The sequence below is a fragment of the Desmodus rotundus genome, chromosome 7 (assembly GCF_022682495.2).
Source record: "Desmodus rotundus isolate HL8 chromosome 7, HLdesRot8A.1, whole genome shotgun sequence".
NCBI lineage: Eukaryota > Metazoa > Chordata > Mammalia > Chiroptera > Phyllostomidae > Desmodus > Desmodus rotundus.
The window spans coordinates 7,083,802-7,100,018 of record NC_071393.1 but is presented as its reverse complement, the minus strand read 5'-3'; the positions used below and the strand labels follow the sequence as shown (position 1 = coordinate 7,100,018).

Here is a 16,217-nt window from a genome sequence, read left to right as displayed (position 1 = left end):
AACGAGAGAGAAAAGGCCGCGGCGGCGGAGAGGCTTGGCGAGCCGAGCGCGCGAGAGGCGAGCGCCCCTTCCCGGCGCCCGGCGCTCTCTCCGCCTTCCTGGCCCAGCTCGCTCGCTCCCTCCTCCCTCCCCTTCCTGCCTGGCCCTGCCTCCTCCCTCGATCTCGGGTTGGATGACTGAGGCATTTCAGACTTGGGCTGAGCGAGAGCAAGCCAGCAAGCTCTAGGGCTGTGGCGATCTCTCGATAAGCCACCTAGAGGCGACTCAGTGCGCGCGCTCCTCGGTGGCGCCCGCCCTCCCTCTGATCATGTTGACATATTCACAGGACAGGCAGTAGTACCGATGCGGCGCTGCGACGTTACAGTTTCCGACACCTTCTTTTTATAACTCGGCTCTATCCCCCCAGCACTCGACCTGTGAAAACCACGCCTATGCAGCAACACAATTGGTCCGAAAGCGTCAAAGAGCCAATCAAGAGGCCCCCGGCTCCCCGCAGCCCAGAGCAGAGCCCGACCTTCTAGAGCCGCCGAGCAGACGCCCGGGGAATTCTAGAGGCGGAGGAGGGTGGCGAGCAGCTCCGGCTGGCTGGCTCGCTCCCTCCCTCTCCTCGCGCTCCCTCTCCCACTCCGTCTCTCTCTTTCTCTCTCTCTCGCCCTCCTTTTCCATTTCTCCCCTCCATCCTCTCTGCCCTGCGCGTCTGATCGCAGATTTAGGAAGCGAAATTGCTCACGTTTTTGGACACGGAAGACGACAGGCGCGAGCGAAGAGCACAGCGGACTCGGACTGGAACCCAGACACCCTCCGGAGGCTCGGAGCGGAGGCAGGAGGCGGAGGCGAACGGAAGCCAGTGTGCAGTTCAAGTTGTGATAGCGCTGTTAGAAGAGGGCTTAAATCAGAGATTTTTTTTTTTTTTAAAGGAGAGAGACTTTTTCCGCTCTCTCGCCGGCGGTTCCAGCCGGTACCAGCGCAATTGCAGGCGCCTCCTGCGAGAAAGAGGGAGAGGAAGAGAGATAGGGGGGCGGGGGAAGAAGAAGGAGAAGAAAAGGTAAAAAGTCTCCTAAGAGAACCGTTCGCAGTTGCAACAAAGAACTAGGGGCTGGGGCGCGGTTCCTGGGACCCAGGGCCGGAGTGTCCATTTCGAGCAGAGCGGCGGGGCTCGGGCGCGAGTCGAGAGCCTCCTCGCTCCCCTCGCCTCTGAAACCGACTTGCAGGAGCGGCTTTTTAAAAACGCAAGGCACAAGAACAGTCACCCCAGCGACTATGTCTCCCGATTGCTCGCCTTGCCCTCTTTAAAAGCGGCATTCTCCCCAAAAGACACTTACTCCCTCTCCCTTTGAGGTGCTGTAGTTGTGATTTTTCTCTTTTTTTTTCTTTTTTCTTTTTAAACTATGCGCTGCTGTTAAAAAAACAAAAACAAAGCAAAACAGCAGCTGCGGACTTGTCCCCGGCTGGAGCCCAGCGCCCCGCCTGGAGTGGATGAGCCTCTCCATGAGAGATCCGGTCATTCCTGGGACAAGCATGGCCTACCATCCGTTCCTACCTCACCGGGCGCCGGACTTCGCCATGAGCGCGGTTCTGGGTCACCAGCCGCCTTTCTTCCCCGCGCTGACTCTGCCTCCCAACGGCGCGGCGGCGCTCTCGCTGCCGGGCGCCCTGGCCAAGCCGATCATGGATCAATTGGTGGGAGCCGCCGAAACCGGCATCCCTTTCTCATCTCTGGGGCCCCAGGCGCATCTGAGGCCTCTGAAGACTATGGAGCCCGAAGAAGAGGTGGAGGATGACCCCAAGGTGCACCTCGAGGCCAAAGAACTTTGGGATCAGTTCCACAAGCGGGGAACCGAGATGGTCATTACCAAGTCCGGAAGGTAAGCAAGCAGAGGGCCCCGTTCCCCAAACTCTCCAAGGGCTTTCCCTCCCTTTCTCTCTCTCTCTCCTCCCAGACAGTCGGTCTGTCAGTAAATTTGGCTTCCGAGAAACTTTCGTTCCCCTGGAACTGTGCAGAGACTCCCGGGCCTGCCCCCCTGGGAGGAAATTTCAGCTTACCTGGGTGTCTGCAGACGGGGGTTTTCCTGGCCAAGTCTGCAGCCTGGATAGATGGAATTTTTTCAGCAGAGTTCAGACGTCTCTGCAGCGAGAAAGAACACCGTCCGCCTGCAGGGAGTTTCACGGCTCAGACCTGTGGGAGACACACACACTTATGCTTTTGCTGCTGTTGTGTTTTTGTCTTTCATTTTGTGCTCAGGGGGGAAAACTTAAAGCCCCTTTCTTTTGTGTGGTAGCAAGAGGCCTGGCACCAGCTCCTCTGGCCCTTTCCGGCCTCCAGGCTGGCCTGTGGTTGTGGAGGGGGCCTGAGCCCGCTGCTGCCAGGGTCAGGGAGGAATTGAAGGGCAGCTGGGTTTGTGTGTCCAGACCCCTTCCAGTGTCCGTAATCCAAGGGAGAGTTCAGGGTGCGATTTGGGGATAATTAAGATTATATTTGCAGACCCAAGAGACCTGTGGGGAGACCTAGAGACTTGCTTCTGTTTTATGTGTGAATACTCTGAACCAGAGAGGTCCATGCCTGACCAAAATTTGCCTGTCACTTAAAAAATCACGGGTTCTTTATTTTTTTAAATGGCACTGGAGTCTATCAAGGCATAAAGTCGAAAGAATAAAAATAAAATGCTGCTCTTGGTGTCTTCAGCTTTCCGTGTCTTTTCAAGCAGCATGAGGCCAAAGTTGGGCATAAAATTCCTCAGACCCAGGAGACATTTAGCCGTTTGCACAGCACAGTGCTTCCTTGAAGTCGGGAGCAGAGCCAGCACTGGTGGGAACGAACGGACTCGGTGACCCGGTCTTGCAGTTAGGGACTGGGGAACGTGGTGAGCCGCTCCCCGGCAGGCTGGTTATCAGGCCTGGGAGTCCACTTCACGCTACAAAATGGGTTTTAAGAACGCACCGAAGTCCAGTTTCATTTTTCGCCAGCAGCGGGATTGCTTCAGAATAAACTGGACGTTCATTTCCTTGATGAGTTAAACATTTTCTCATCGACGGGTGGTGGAAATTTCTAGCTTTAACTGACCGCACTTTAAAAATCCTACCCCAAGCGGTTGAGAACTACACGCCCACAGGAAGAGGCATGACAAGAGTTTCTCTCGAAAGAGGGCAATCTATAAAGGCACACGAGACAGAAAAATATAAACAGACATTTGCAGGTCCTGTAGAGAAATGCAGTGTTATAATTCCCTTGTTTGGAATCTTGGGACATTGGAAGAGAAATTCAGCCTATTTAATCCTTCTGCTGTGGTAGAAAACAATTTTACGCCCAGCTGCTGTACTCTGAACCCTATACGTTCATCCGTACATTTTACATTTGATTTAAGTATTTTAGGCCAAACAGAGTATCAAACCCAAGATTCTAGGCGACTTATTTATTTATTTTTCTTTTTCCCTTCTCTCTCATTGCAGGCGAATGTTTCCCCCATTTAAAGTAAGATGTTCTGGGCTGGATAAAAAAGCCAAATATATTTTGTTGATGGACATTATAGCTGCCGATGACTGTCGATATAAATTTCACAATTCTCGGTGGATGGTGGCGGGTAAGGCTGACCCTGAAATGCCAAAGAGAATGTATATTCACCCTGACAGCCCGGCTACCGGGGAACAGTGGATGTCCAAAGTTGTCACTTTCCACAAACTGAAACTCACCAACAACATTTCGGACAAGCATGGATTTGTAAGTTTCACAGCTCCTTTCAGTAAAATGTTACCTTTCTTCACTCTAGCTAGGGCCCATGCTCCCCATACCTTGTAAAATTCGTGAGTTTCTGCTCAAACTTCTCTCTTCTTTTTGGGTGGCCAACTTAGTAGTTTGATCTGCCACAGAGCTGCAGGAGTCAGAGTCGGGGGTGTTTCTCTTCGGAGAAAGGGAGGCCTGGCCTTTCTAAAAGAAAGGTACCTACCGGCTCCTCTTCTGGGGCGATTCTAGGTCCTGGGAAATGCCCGACTTGACAGTGAAGTTCAACACCAGTCGTTAAGCTCTAAACTCAATTTTAAAATGATGTGTTCATCAAGGTTTTCAGGTAGTCTTGTCTTTTGAAATCACCCACAGTATTTCTCGGCGGAGTGTTAGGGGTCGAAGCCTCCACTACATTGGTTAAAGGGTGTGATTCCGTTTTGGGAAACACGTTTTCTTTTATGCAAAAAAGAATCGGGCTTAGGAGAAAGTCAGCTGTACTAGAAACAAGACAGATTTGCGGTGTAAAAATCGTGTGTTTGGGGAATGCATATATACATATATTCAGAGGGAGCATACTTTGAAACTTTCAGAAGACTTAGGTTGCTTGTAAAAAGTCAGCACAGCACCTTTTGCCCCCAACCCCTACCCTCCCCAACATTTCAATAAAATAAACAGTGATAAGCGAGGAATAAGCAGAAAGATTAGGCCCAGGAAGAGGCGAAGGGCGCGGAAATTTCTTCAGCGGGCAGGAATTGCATTTGAAGTCCTTGATGTGATTAAGGCATAAATATTCCTCTCTAGAGTTCAGCCTTTCAAGGCTTTAAGTGGATTGGGCTCGTCAATTAGTGGACGCTTAAAGGACTGAATCATTTTGTAAATTAAAATGCATGTTTTTTTCTATCTTTTAAGACTTTGGCCTTCCCAAGTGATCACGCAACGTGGCAGGGGAATTATAGTTTTGGTACTCAGGTAGGCTAGGGTTCAAGGTTCCAAAGAACCTGAGCTGGTGAGGGTGGGGGGCACCCTTTGGAAATGGCCGAGCAATTTGGATTCTGCGGACGATAACGTTGGTGGAATGACAAAGTACCCAAAGAGGTGCTCTCTGGAGGTGGGCTCGGTACAGGCGTGGTACCCTCCCGTGGGGTAGCTGTCAGCCCGGCAGGGCTCATAAGATCCTGTTTGTCCCGCTAAATCCCTTTTTGCTGTGTGTCTCTCCTCCCCCTGCCCCTGCAGACTATACTGAACTCCATGCACAAATACCAGCCCCGATTTCATATCGTGAGAGCCAACGACATCCTGAAACTTCCATATAGTACATTTCGGACGTACTTGTTCCCCGAAACCGAATTCATCGCTGTGACAGCCTACCAGAATGATAAGGTGATCAAAGACGCATTTCCCTCCCCCTCCTTAACGTCTCTTGTCCTTTAAGCTGCTTTGCATGAGGGTGAGAAAGTCACAAGAGAATGGGGAGATGGAGGGGTCTTGAGTTTTCTTCTGTGATTTGACAGTCAGCCGAGCTTTGGGGAGAAGGGGCGCTGGCACATTGTAGAGGCAGAAGAAAAAAAAAAAGAAAAAGAACTTGACCAGCTGGGATTTCAATGCTGAGTGAAAAAATACCAAACTAACTTTGCCAGTGAGAATCTCCTATAATAACCACTATCTCTGAGGCCGCCCGCCCCACCCCCACCCCTGACCTCCGGGCTTTCTCCCGTTGGTTTCCAGGTTTACTCTCTTCCCCTTCAGGAAGAAGGATCCAGAAATCAGGTTCCAAAGGAACCAGCTAACAATTTAAGGCAAAAGCCGTGGGGGATCCTGGGAGGAGAATCCCAGTGGAGATCAGCATTTCTCCCTTAGCCAGAAATTGCGAGTAGCTAGCTGGTCTGGTTTTTATTACCTTTTATGCCGTTGTGTTTTTTATGGTGTGTGTGTGTGTGGTTGGAAAAACCTACTCTGATCACAGGGTCATGCTAATTGAGTTGTCTGAGGCTTCTGAGAGGAGGTGACCAAAGTCACCACTTCATTTGAAGTTTTTCTTTTTTTTTTCTCCCTTGGGCCTGAGGCCGGGGATTAGGAGTGTCCCCAAATGGAACAGCAGGCAGCACCTGGTATGTAAAGTTATGGTGGCCTGAAGGTCATGGGCACGAAGAAGCACAGAGACACAAAGTGACACTTGCTGCTGATTCACCAGTCACAGCTTGGCTACTAGCAGGCAGTTATGGGGGTGGGGGATGGCAACGGAGGACCCCTGTTCTTTAACTTCTGAACCCCAGACCTTAGTGAATGCCACTCACAGGACAACACTCTTCATGTTGAATTCACTGTCCCTGTAGGTGGGTCCTCTGTGGCTGGAGGATGAGGGGGTTTCAGGTATGTTTCCTTAGTCTGGAGACAAGGTGTCGTGACCCACTGTCTCTGCAAGTCTAGCGCGCCGGGATTTAGTCCAAGAACGAGAATCCAGCCAGGGGGCCCTTTTCTTCCTCTAGGGACCTCTGTAATATTATTTCCCATCCCCCCCCAAGGGAAGGGATTTGAGAGATTACATAGTACAACAACATAGTCGGTAGAATGCATGCTCCCTCTAGCCCCAGAATCCCGTGTATCTTTAAATTGTTACTGAAATTATAAATTGTAGGATTTTTGATTAGACCAAGAGGCCACGGGCCTTCTTTACCTAATGGTGGTGGCAGAAGCACATAAATGCAAACAAATGTTTCCAGTGGCCATTCGGTCCTTTTAAATCTGTAATTGTCAAGATTACAATCCTCAAGCACCCACCCCACCCAGCAAAAAAAAAAAAAAAAAAAAAAAAAAGAAAAATCAAACCTACTCTAGCACAAGGATATCAAAACCCCATAAATTATTTTATCAGATTCACAGAAAAAGGTTCAAGTGTGTGTGTGTGTGTTGTGTTTGGGGTCAAAAAAAAAAAGTGCCACAATGTATTTTATGATTAATTGCACAATATTAAAGAAAAAAAAAAGGCAAAATGCAAGCATATTTTTAAGGCCCACAGGTTGTCCCTTTTGACAGTTGTGACAACTTTTTTCCATCTCTAAGCCCAAGCTGTCGGCTGCCCGGAGAAGAGAATGAGGCATTTCCCAGGCAGGGTCATTTCAGCCTGGAACCCTGCTTTGGCTTCTGTGGGAGATGAAAGCCGTGGTCCAGTTTCCTGTGATTTTTATCTCAGGCCCCTCCAAACTTCTGCTATCACCTCCTCTCCCTTTCTCTTTACCCTGGCACATCCCAGTGACGTCTGCTAAGTCAGATTGCTAGTCAACTGCTAAGTTGGGGGAAACACTCCCAGAACATTTTAGAAAAGGATGCCAATGTGTCTTGCTTGCTTGTGTGCCCTCCTTCTAGATAACTCAGTTAAAAATAGACAACAACCCTTTTGCGAAAGGATTCCGGGACACTGGAAATGGCAGGAGAGAAAAAAGGTGAGCTTGAGAGGATTATTTGTTTCTCAGATAATTTAGAAAAAATCACTTTGCTAGGGGCCCCAGGCCTCCCCGGTGGGATGCAGGCACTTACATTGAGGAGGGGAGGGGAGGGGGGCTCATTGACTCTCCTCCGCCATGTGCTTGCTGAGTTCAGCGCACTATTTATTTCCCGCCTCCATGTCCCCTTAAAGGAAATTCACTAGGCCACACCATGGTTCTCTCTGGAAGAAAAGCATCAGGGATAATCCATTATATACAGATGCTTATTAATTCCTAATTAATTGAAGTGACTCCTAGGCAGGTCCCAGGAAGGAACTAAGCCATTCACAAAATGCTTTGGAATTTTTGCAATCTCGTCTTGCAAATACCACCAGACGGAGCTGAGGCCCCTGGAGAACTCTGTGGCCCCTCCTTCACGGGCACATGGGTCATTTTGCACCAAGCAGACAGCTGGGTAGTAGAGGAAGGAAAGTCTCCCCTCCCCCACCACTTTCAAAGAATTTCTGAAATCCAGCACATCAACCCAGATTTTTCATCTGTCCCCAGAGGGAGGGGCAGGCATGAAAAAATAATTGCTAACATCTAAATAGAATTTTCCCCCTCCAGTGAGTGTGCTGGTGAACCGATCACAGAAAAGTGCACCAAGAAGTAACCGCTTCCTCCCCATCTCAGCAACCAGGGGGCTGTGTGCCACGCGTTGGGTCCCCGGTGCCCCTCCCTCTGTCAGGCCGGCTGTCCCCGTCTCTGGCCAGCTCCAGCCTCCCCTCTTGCTTTTTGCTTTTCAACCAAACTTCACAGCCCAAGCCCCTGCCCTTGCCCGAATAAAGCCCTGATCTTGAATAAATGCAACCTAAGCTTTCTTCTTCCCAACACCATTGCGCCACAATCTTCAGTCCCGTTGCAATGTCAAGAAAAACGCATGGGCCTGTGTGGCTGTCCCTGGGGGCAAGCAGGTTTCAGAACTGTTGTCTGTGGGCGCAGGCAGGAGAGGGGTGTGTGCGCTCCTTGAACCGTGGGAGACACACGGGGGGGGGGGGCAGGGGAGGGTGTAGGTTCTATTCTCTAACCTTAGGGGTGGGCTTCTGCTGCAGAAAACAGCTCACCCTACAGTCCATGAGGGTGTTTGACGACAGACACAAAAAGGACAATGGCACCTCTGATGAGTCCTCCAGCGAACAGGCAGCCTTCAGCTGCTTCGCTCAGTCCTCCTCCCCAGCCGTCTCCACCGTTGGGACATCCAACCTCAAAGGTAAGTAAGCCTGGGCACCTTGCCTGTGGGACTCCAGGGCTTGGAGGCCTGGAGGAGCTGGGGGTTGGGGCATGCACCAGGAAGCTTACCTGCCCTTCAGAAGCTGCAGAGCCTTCTAGAAGTCCATAAGGAGGAACCAACGTTCCAAATGGGTGGTCAGGTGTGTCCCCCTTCCTGAGCTACTATAAGGAGTGCTTAGAACCCCTCCCCTCAAACCTTAGTCTGCAGGAAGGGCAGTGTCTTTCTTGGTGGGGCAGCTTAGAAAACAGTACTGGAGTACTCCTCCCTCTCTCTCTCTCCCCCAACAACTGCTGACTTTTTGCCATCTTTGAACTCAAGAGTAAAATTGTTGGGCTTGGGGGCAACCACAGTGGGAGGCCAGGGGTTCCCTGCCACCTACAATAAGGAAACAGGGAAGATGACCAAGAAAACTTCCAATGATAGAGCAACAACCTGTGAGAAGGGAGATCCCAGTCCAGGAGTGGGGGGAGGGGGTGGGAGAGGAGGAGATGGTTCAAATCCCCAGTCAGTTTCCTGTGTTTGAAGAGCAAAGAACTGTTTATTTGTTAAGACACACACATTCTTGCAAGGGGAAGAAACCTGTTTTTTACATTTAATAAAATGAAAGTCCTTTATGTCTTCGATCCAGTTAAGCTTTAAACATAAAATAAGATCCCTTTCCCTTTTTTCCTGGTAGGACACCCACAGAGGGTGTGGTGGAAGGAAAAAGAATCTCTGGTGGTCTGGGGGGCAGAGAGGGGGCTGCCCACCACCCATCTCCGCCTGCGGGGACAGAGGGGGGCAACACAGAGGCTCACCTGAGTGTGTGTGTTCTGGGCAGCGCCTTTATTGCTGCCACTGCCAACCAGTCCAGGTGTCAGGGCTTTCTCCACACAAATCCTTCCGAGAGAATTCACCAATCTGTGGGAGGTACAGATCGCCCACACTGAACAAAGGCCCGGATGGTAACTAGGTGTTCCCACAGCGAGTGAGTTTTTCTTTTTAAAAGTAAATTTGCAATCAAAAGGCGAGTAAAGGTGGCTTGACACAGTAGGAGCTCAATCCATGCTTGTAAAAAATGGTAAAATCGATTACCGATTTTGGGGGAGGTGGCCATGGGGGGAGGGGTCCGATTTATCTAAATCCTTTTAAATTCAATGTTAGCTGATTGAGTTTTTCCACTAAAGTTATGAAGTATCATCACTCCCGTTTTGCAGATGAGAAAACTGAGGCACAAAAGAGGTTAAGGGGCTTGCTGGGTGGTACCCAGCTAATAAGCTGCCGTGCCAAGATGCATACTAGGGAATGGGCTTCCACTGGCCCAGGTTGGACCAGCCCTTCCACCTCGCTTTTGTTCCTTTCTTTTGGCAGATCTGTGTCCTAGCGAGGGTGAGAGCGACGCCGAGGCCGAGAGCAAAGAGGAGCATGGGCCGGAGGCCTGCGACGCGGCCAAAATCTCCACCACCACGTCGGAGGAGCCAAGCCGCGACAAGGGCAGCCCTGCAGTCAAGGCACACCTCTTTGCGGCAGAGCCCGGCGGCCGGCCCCGGGACAGCGGGCGTCTGGACAAGGCGTCGCCCGACTCGCGCCACAGCCCGGCCACCATCTCGTCCAGCACCCGCGGCCTGGGCGCGGAGGAGCGCCGGAGCCCGGGTCGAGAGGGCGCGGCCACGTCCAAGGCCGAGGAGGCGCGCGCTCTGCCGGCCAAAGAGGCCTTCGCGCCGCTCACGGTGCAGACGGACGCGGCCACCGCGCACCTGGGCCAAGGCCCCCTGCCCGGCCTCGGCTTTGCCCCGGGCCTGGCTGGCCAGCAGTTCTTCAATGGGCACCCGCTCTTCCTGCACCCCAGCCAGTTCGCCATGGGGGGCGCCTTCTCCAGCATGGCAGCCGGCATGGGGCCCCTGCTTGCCACCGTGTCTGGGGCTTCCACCGGCGTCTCAGGCCTGGAGTCCACGGCCATGGCCTCCACAGCCATGGCCTCCGCCGCCGCGGCACAGGGACTGTCGGGGGCGTCTGCGGCCACTCTGCCCTTCCACCTCCAGCAGCACGTCCTGGCCTCTCAGGTATTTATTGTCCTGCCTCCTGCCTCCTGTCCCGGCCCTGTCTGCAGTCCCTCTACTTTCCCTTCCTTTTGTTAGGAGACACCCAGCCCCCCCTGGTCTAGTAACTTCAAATAAGATTAATTCCTATGTGCAGGGTCTATCTTCTAGATTCATCGTAACCTTACATGCCCCCCCAAAAAATCTTAAAATATTTTTTATGTTAAGGGATGTTTATAGTAGAATGGGTAGGTAGGTAGTAATAATAGCTATACACAGGCCTTCTGTTGTACCAAACACTCTTCTGAGTATTTGGTCTATCCTGACTTCCGGGTATTAGTATCACCTCCACTCTACAGATGAGGCCCAGAGATGTTGAGTAACTTACCCAAGGTCACACAGCTCGTAGGTGGTGGAGCTCACTCCAGAGCCTCTTCTAGGGTCTGTGATTTTAGCTTCAGAGCTGAAATGTCTTTTAAATGTCTCATAGCCAGTCCTCCCTCAGGAATGAAACGAGAGTGGGGCTGAGGCCTGGGGAGGGGAAGTGACCACCCCCAGGATGGCAACTGAGCCTTTTCTCCCAGCTGGAAGCTTTCCCCTGCCCCCACCCCAAGCGGGCTAGCCTGTCCCCCAAAGGGTTAATGGTCAGAGCACACGTGGGGAATGTCAGAGTTGAGGGACAGCCTGGCAGCCTCTGTGTGGCTCAGACAGCTGGGGGCGGCCTGGGAGAAGTCTCGGGCGCTTGGAAACACTGCACCGGTGAAAGGTTCTGTGACGGTTCCTGCACGCCCTCGCCTCATGTTTTGTCTGAACGCATTCGTCTCCCTTCCCTGAGCCAAGAGGCAGGACTGGCCTCCCTCTGGGGGGGTGGGGAGGGGATTGAGAAAAGGCTTGGTTTCTGGCCTTTCTCAGTTCCTGCCATTCCCTCCTTTAGTTCCTCCTGGAACCGAGTCATAGGTGGGCCGGTGACATGTGGGCAAGGGGCTGCATGGGCAAACAAGGACGAATGGTACCTCGGGGCAGGGGACAGAGAAGTGGTCCAGGTTCGGGTTCCCAGATTTTACTTTCTGCTTCTGCCACTCCCTAGCTGACTTCCTATGCAACCCCCCCCTTCGGTTTCTCTACCTGTAACACCAGCATATCAGGCCAGCAGACTTCTTTGTCTCTGGTTATAGCAACCCCCCCCCCCCCACAATGTCCTTTTGCTTGAGATCTTTGTGCAACTTCCAGGGCTGGAGTGGAAGGGTTCGAGAGGGGTTCAAGAATGAAAAATAATTATGTCTTATAATTCGTGCCCTCTGTTGGGCACAAACGCAGCCGCCACTGCGGGGTGGACTGACTGTGCCCCATGGAACAGGTGCAGGGCTGCCCCTGATGCGAGGATCTCTAACAGCCCGGTTGGCCAGACGCCCTACGTAGCATATTGAAGGCATTAGCTCATTTAATGTCCACAGAGTTCCCAATAGTGTATGAATTATTTAATATTTCCCTGTTGTTCTTTTTTCGTATGAGAAAGCTGAGGCACAGGGAGTGAAGTACCTCGACTTAGGGTGACACAGCTAAGATTTGGATCTAGAGAAATAGGTCTGAGTGCCTCCCCTTCCCCCAACTCCACCAGCCACCCGCCAATCCCCCCACCCCAGCTCAGAGAGAACAGTGACTTCCTCAAGTTCCGAGGTGGTTGGGGGGAAATAGACGAGGTTGGCTCCTCCCCACCAGGCAGCCCCTACTCTGGCTGACTCCCTGCGTGCGTTTCTCTTTCGTCCGCAGGGCCTGGCCATGTCGCCTTTCGGAAGCCTGTTCCCTTACCCCTACACGTACATGGCCGCCGCCGCCGCCGCCTCCTCTGCAGCGGCCTCCAGCTCGGTGCACCGCCACCCGTTCCTCAACCTGAACACCATGCGCCCGCGCCTGCGCTACAGCCCCTACTCCATCCCGGTCCCGGTCCCGGACAGCAGCAGCCTGCTCAGCACCGCCCTGCCCTCCATGGCGGCAGCCGCGGGGCCCCTGGACGTCAAAGCCGCGGCCCTGGCCGCCAGCCCGGCCTCGGTGGCCGTGGACTCCGGCTCGGAACTCAACAGCCGCTCCTCCACCCTCTCCTCCAGCTCCGTGTCCTTGTCGCCCAAACTCTGCCCCGAGAAAGAGGCGGCCACCAGCGAACTGCAGAGCATCCAGCGGTTGGTCAGTGGCTTGGAAGCCAAGCCCGACAGGTCCCGCAGCGCGTCCCCATAAGCCCCTCCCCAGAAAAGTCTCTTCATTCCAGTCACGTCTGCAGTGCACTTTGTGGGTTGTAAAATAAAGGACGGGCGTGCAGCGGGGTTAGCCCTGCTTCGTGCAGTCCTGTCTGGGAAGGGGTGCCGGACTCCCTGGAGAAGAATGTGCTAGAAACAAGCCCTGTCTTCTTGGTGTGGTTATATATCCGGGATCTGGCTCAGATTCTGGGGGCTCAGAAACCTCGGTTGCATTGAGTTGTTGGGGGTGGGAGTTAAAACAGGTCTGTGCACAGCACCCCCAGCGAGGGGAGCCTGGGAAGAAAAAGGTAGCCAGGCCCAGGGGGAAGGGGATGTGTTGAAAGGCTTCTCCCCCAGTGCAGATTTATATGTATTTTTCCTTCGCCGTGTCAAGTGGAAACAAAAACAAATAAAATTAAAAAAAAATACCGGGGGCAAATGAATACATTAACATGATTCTGTTTGTGAAGATTAAAAACTTTATAGTGACTTGCGTATCAGTTCTAAATAAATTCCTGAGCAGCATTGTTTTCTGGGGGGCAGCTGCTGCCAGCCTTGTTTAGTCTCTATTAAGGAAATCTGTGTCTTTTTAATATTCTTGTGATGTTTAAAGAGCCACTATAGGTCTCTTCTTGCATGTTCAGTGATGTATTTGTGGTTTTTCAGTTTGAATGCTTGCTTTTAGAGAGAAAAGAACATGGCCCCACACCTTTTCCCCAATTCTCATTGGCAACCCCAAGGGGGGGGAATTAAAGGGAAGGGGGTGGGGAAGACAAAAAAAAAATGAGTTTATTTTATCTAAGCTCTGTAGTAAGACTCATGTCTCTCTCTGGCAGTTCTCTTTCCTGTATATGCAATAACAAGGTTTTAAAAAAATAATAAAGAAGAAGCAAGACTATTAGCAAAGTATTTATGTAATTATTTGATAACTCTTGTACATAGGTGGAATATGAATGCTCGGAAAATTAAACTTTAATTTATTGACATTGTACATAGCTCTATGTAAATAGGAGTGCGGCTGTCAGGTTCTGTGTGCCCGTTTTCCCTGTAGTCGATTTGAGTTCAAGGTCACGGGATCGCTTTTAAAACGAGAAAACACACTTTCTGCACCAATACCCACACACTTGCAAAAGAGTTGTCTGCAAAAAAAAAAAAATTTTTTTTTTCTTTTTGAATGTCCAAGAGTGAGGAAAAGCGTTATTGCCTATTTTACCCAAAACTGGGGAGGTGGTACCACTTCCCAGCTCCACCTTAAATTTCTTAAAATGTAACCCCCTGTGAGTGGTTCTGAGATGGCTTGGCGACAGAGGGGTGGGGACTGCAGAGGCTGTGGTTTGGCTTTCTAATTTTTCTTTTGTATTTGTATTTGCTAGTCTGTCTTCAAAGCGAAGTGGAATTGACTACTGTCTTCAATATTGATGGTGTTTTGAATTGGTGCCGGTAGAGATATATTCACAGTTCAAAAGTCAGGTGCTGAGAGCTGGTTTAAAGACAAAAACTCATGAAGGTATATTTTGTGTTATAATTGTTGATGAGTTCTTTGGTTTTCTGTATTTTTCCCCCTCTCTTTAAAATATCATTGAAATTTCAATAAATTTTTATTGAAATGTCTTTGGGCCTTCAGTGCTTTCTTTAGGGAACTTTTGCAGTCTTTCTCTCCTGGCCTCCTCTCTTCCCTTCCCTTCGCCTTTAAGTAATTAAGACCGCCCCCACTGAACCAAAATGAGATGTCACTCAAGTTACAAAGCTAAAAACAAAAGTCCTTTACTCCGCGAAGGGAGCGCCGCTTCAATCTGAAATTACTTTGCCTTTAAATTAGGGAGCAAGACGAGAGACGGAAGGGGGCTGATTAGAACTGGATAGGATAGCAATTTCAGATACTTCAGTGTTAATGGAAAAAGAATGTTCCTCTCCCTCAGTCAGTGTTTTCCACACGAACCCGACCACAAATACGTTGGAGGGCTGCGAACGTTTTCGTTTTGGCGTCCCTCTCCCTCTTCACCTCGATCTGGGAAATCCAAGTGAAAAATATCCCTGCACCAGTGTGGAGGAAAAAAACAAACCTAGCAGAACCTCGCGGCCAGCCCTGGCTTGGCCAGGCCGCGGTAGCCAGGCCGTACGAGAAGTGGACCAGACTGAACGTCCCCCTCGCCGTCCCTGGGGTCTCAGATTGAACCAGGCTGACCCCAGGCGCCCCAACGAGGCCCCATCCCGAAGTCGCGCAAGCAAAGCCCGGCTTGCTCCGCGCAGGCTTGGCTCTGGCGGCCGAGGGAGGAGGCCAGTTCCCCGCCCCCCCCCCCCCCCCCCGGCCTCCCCGCATGGGAAAGGTAATTCCAGGGCGCATATTTGAACCCCTCCAAGGGTAAAGTCACCCAGCAGGCCCACACCCTCCTCCAGTTCTCCCCTCCAACCAGCCTCCAGGCTGTTTGAGGAGTTGCCTTTTGAAGTTCAATTTATCTTTGAAACATTCAATAAAAAATGGTGAGGCCGCGACTGTCTTTTGGTCTCCTAGTCTTCTCACCCGCAGCTTCATTTCGGAGTTGTGTGTGTGTGTGTGTGTGTGTGTGTGTTGGGGGTAGGGGGGCGGTGTACGAGAAGGTTCTCCAGGCTTTTCTTGCCCTGAGGGCCATGACGTGAGAGGACTCAGCCGGAGCCTGTCCGGCTGCTACCCTCCTCCCCCCTCCCTGGAGCCCGCCAGCCCGGCCCCAAGTCCCTGTCACCTTCCAGCCTCTTGAATGGCCGGCGAGGATCACCCCCTCCCCTCCTTCATCTCGTACTTGGAAGAGGATGAGGTCAGGACCTTTTGGAGAGGGGGGCCAAGCCCCTTCCATCTCCAGCCGGGCACGTGGGCTGCCCCGCAGACTCTCCAGCTCGGTCTCCCAGGCTGGGAGGGAAAACAACGGGGAAGGTGGGGGGTGCGGGGCCTGGGGACCTGCGGGGAGCTAGCGACTCCGCGGGCCAGGAGATTTCCAGGGCGCGCGACGCTTGTTGGCCCCGAGACAGCGAGCCGTGCTGCGCCCCGGGAAGGTGCTAGTCAACCGGTTTCGCCCAAAGGCGCTCTCCCGAGTGGGGAGCAAACAGCCTCGGCCTCAAAGAGGGAAGGAATGCTTTTCCTTCCCGGCTAGATCTGCAGATTTGCTCACCTCCTCCCCACCCCAGCCCCCAAATTCTCGGACAGTGCTCAGGCGTGTGTCCAGCCTCTCCACAGCTGGCCGGGTTTTTTTTCTTTCTCTCTTTTTTAATCTCCTTTGTATCTTATTTGTATATAGTGATGTTAATGAGTAACTCTTGTGGCGCTGATGGACGGGGGTGAATGGCTCGCAATCTCTCTGGATTTCGTTGCCTATTACTCACCTGGCGCCGGTCGCAATCTCGCCGCAGGCTTTATGGTGGCGGCGGCGGCCGCGGAGGCCACTCGGAGCCGGCGCCTTCGCCTTTTTTCCGGGCTTCGAGTGCCACCTATCTGTCTGGCCCACGAATGCGCCCCGGTGGCCGCCGCTTGCTCCGCACCCAAGCGCCTCCTGGGTCCCGGAACCT

At 52.0% G+C, this 16,217-nt stretch overlaps 1 protein-coding gene across 2 annotated transcripts; it reads left to right on the top strand.

Annotated features, from left to right (window-relative positions):
* Positions 1-217: 217 nt before the first annotated feature.
* Positions 218-14,291, top strand: TBX3 (T-box transcription factor 3). Of its 2 annotated transcripts, XM_053928497.2 has the most exons (8): positions 218-1,865; positions 3,448-3,715; positions 4,628-4,687; positions 4,952-5,098; positions 7,082-7,158; positions 8,253-8,410; positions 9,782-10,473; positions 12,220-14,291. In XM_053928497.2, the coding sequence occupies exons 1-8, from the start codon at positions 1,477-1,479 to the stop codon at positions 12,679-12,681; spliced, it is 2,253 nt and encodes a 750-aa protein (XP_053784472.1). In that variant the 5' UTR covers positions 218-1,476; the 3' UTR covers positions 12,682-14,291. The 2 variants fall into 2 exon arrangements, with proteins under 2 accessions (XP_053784472.1, XP_053784473.1); XM_053928498.2 differs by lacking the exon at positions 4,628-4,687 and having other exon boundaries at positions 221-1,865.
* The last annotated feature ends 1,926 nt before the right edge of the window (positions 14,292-16,217 follow it).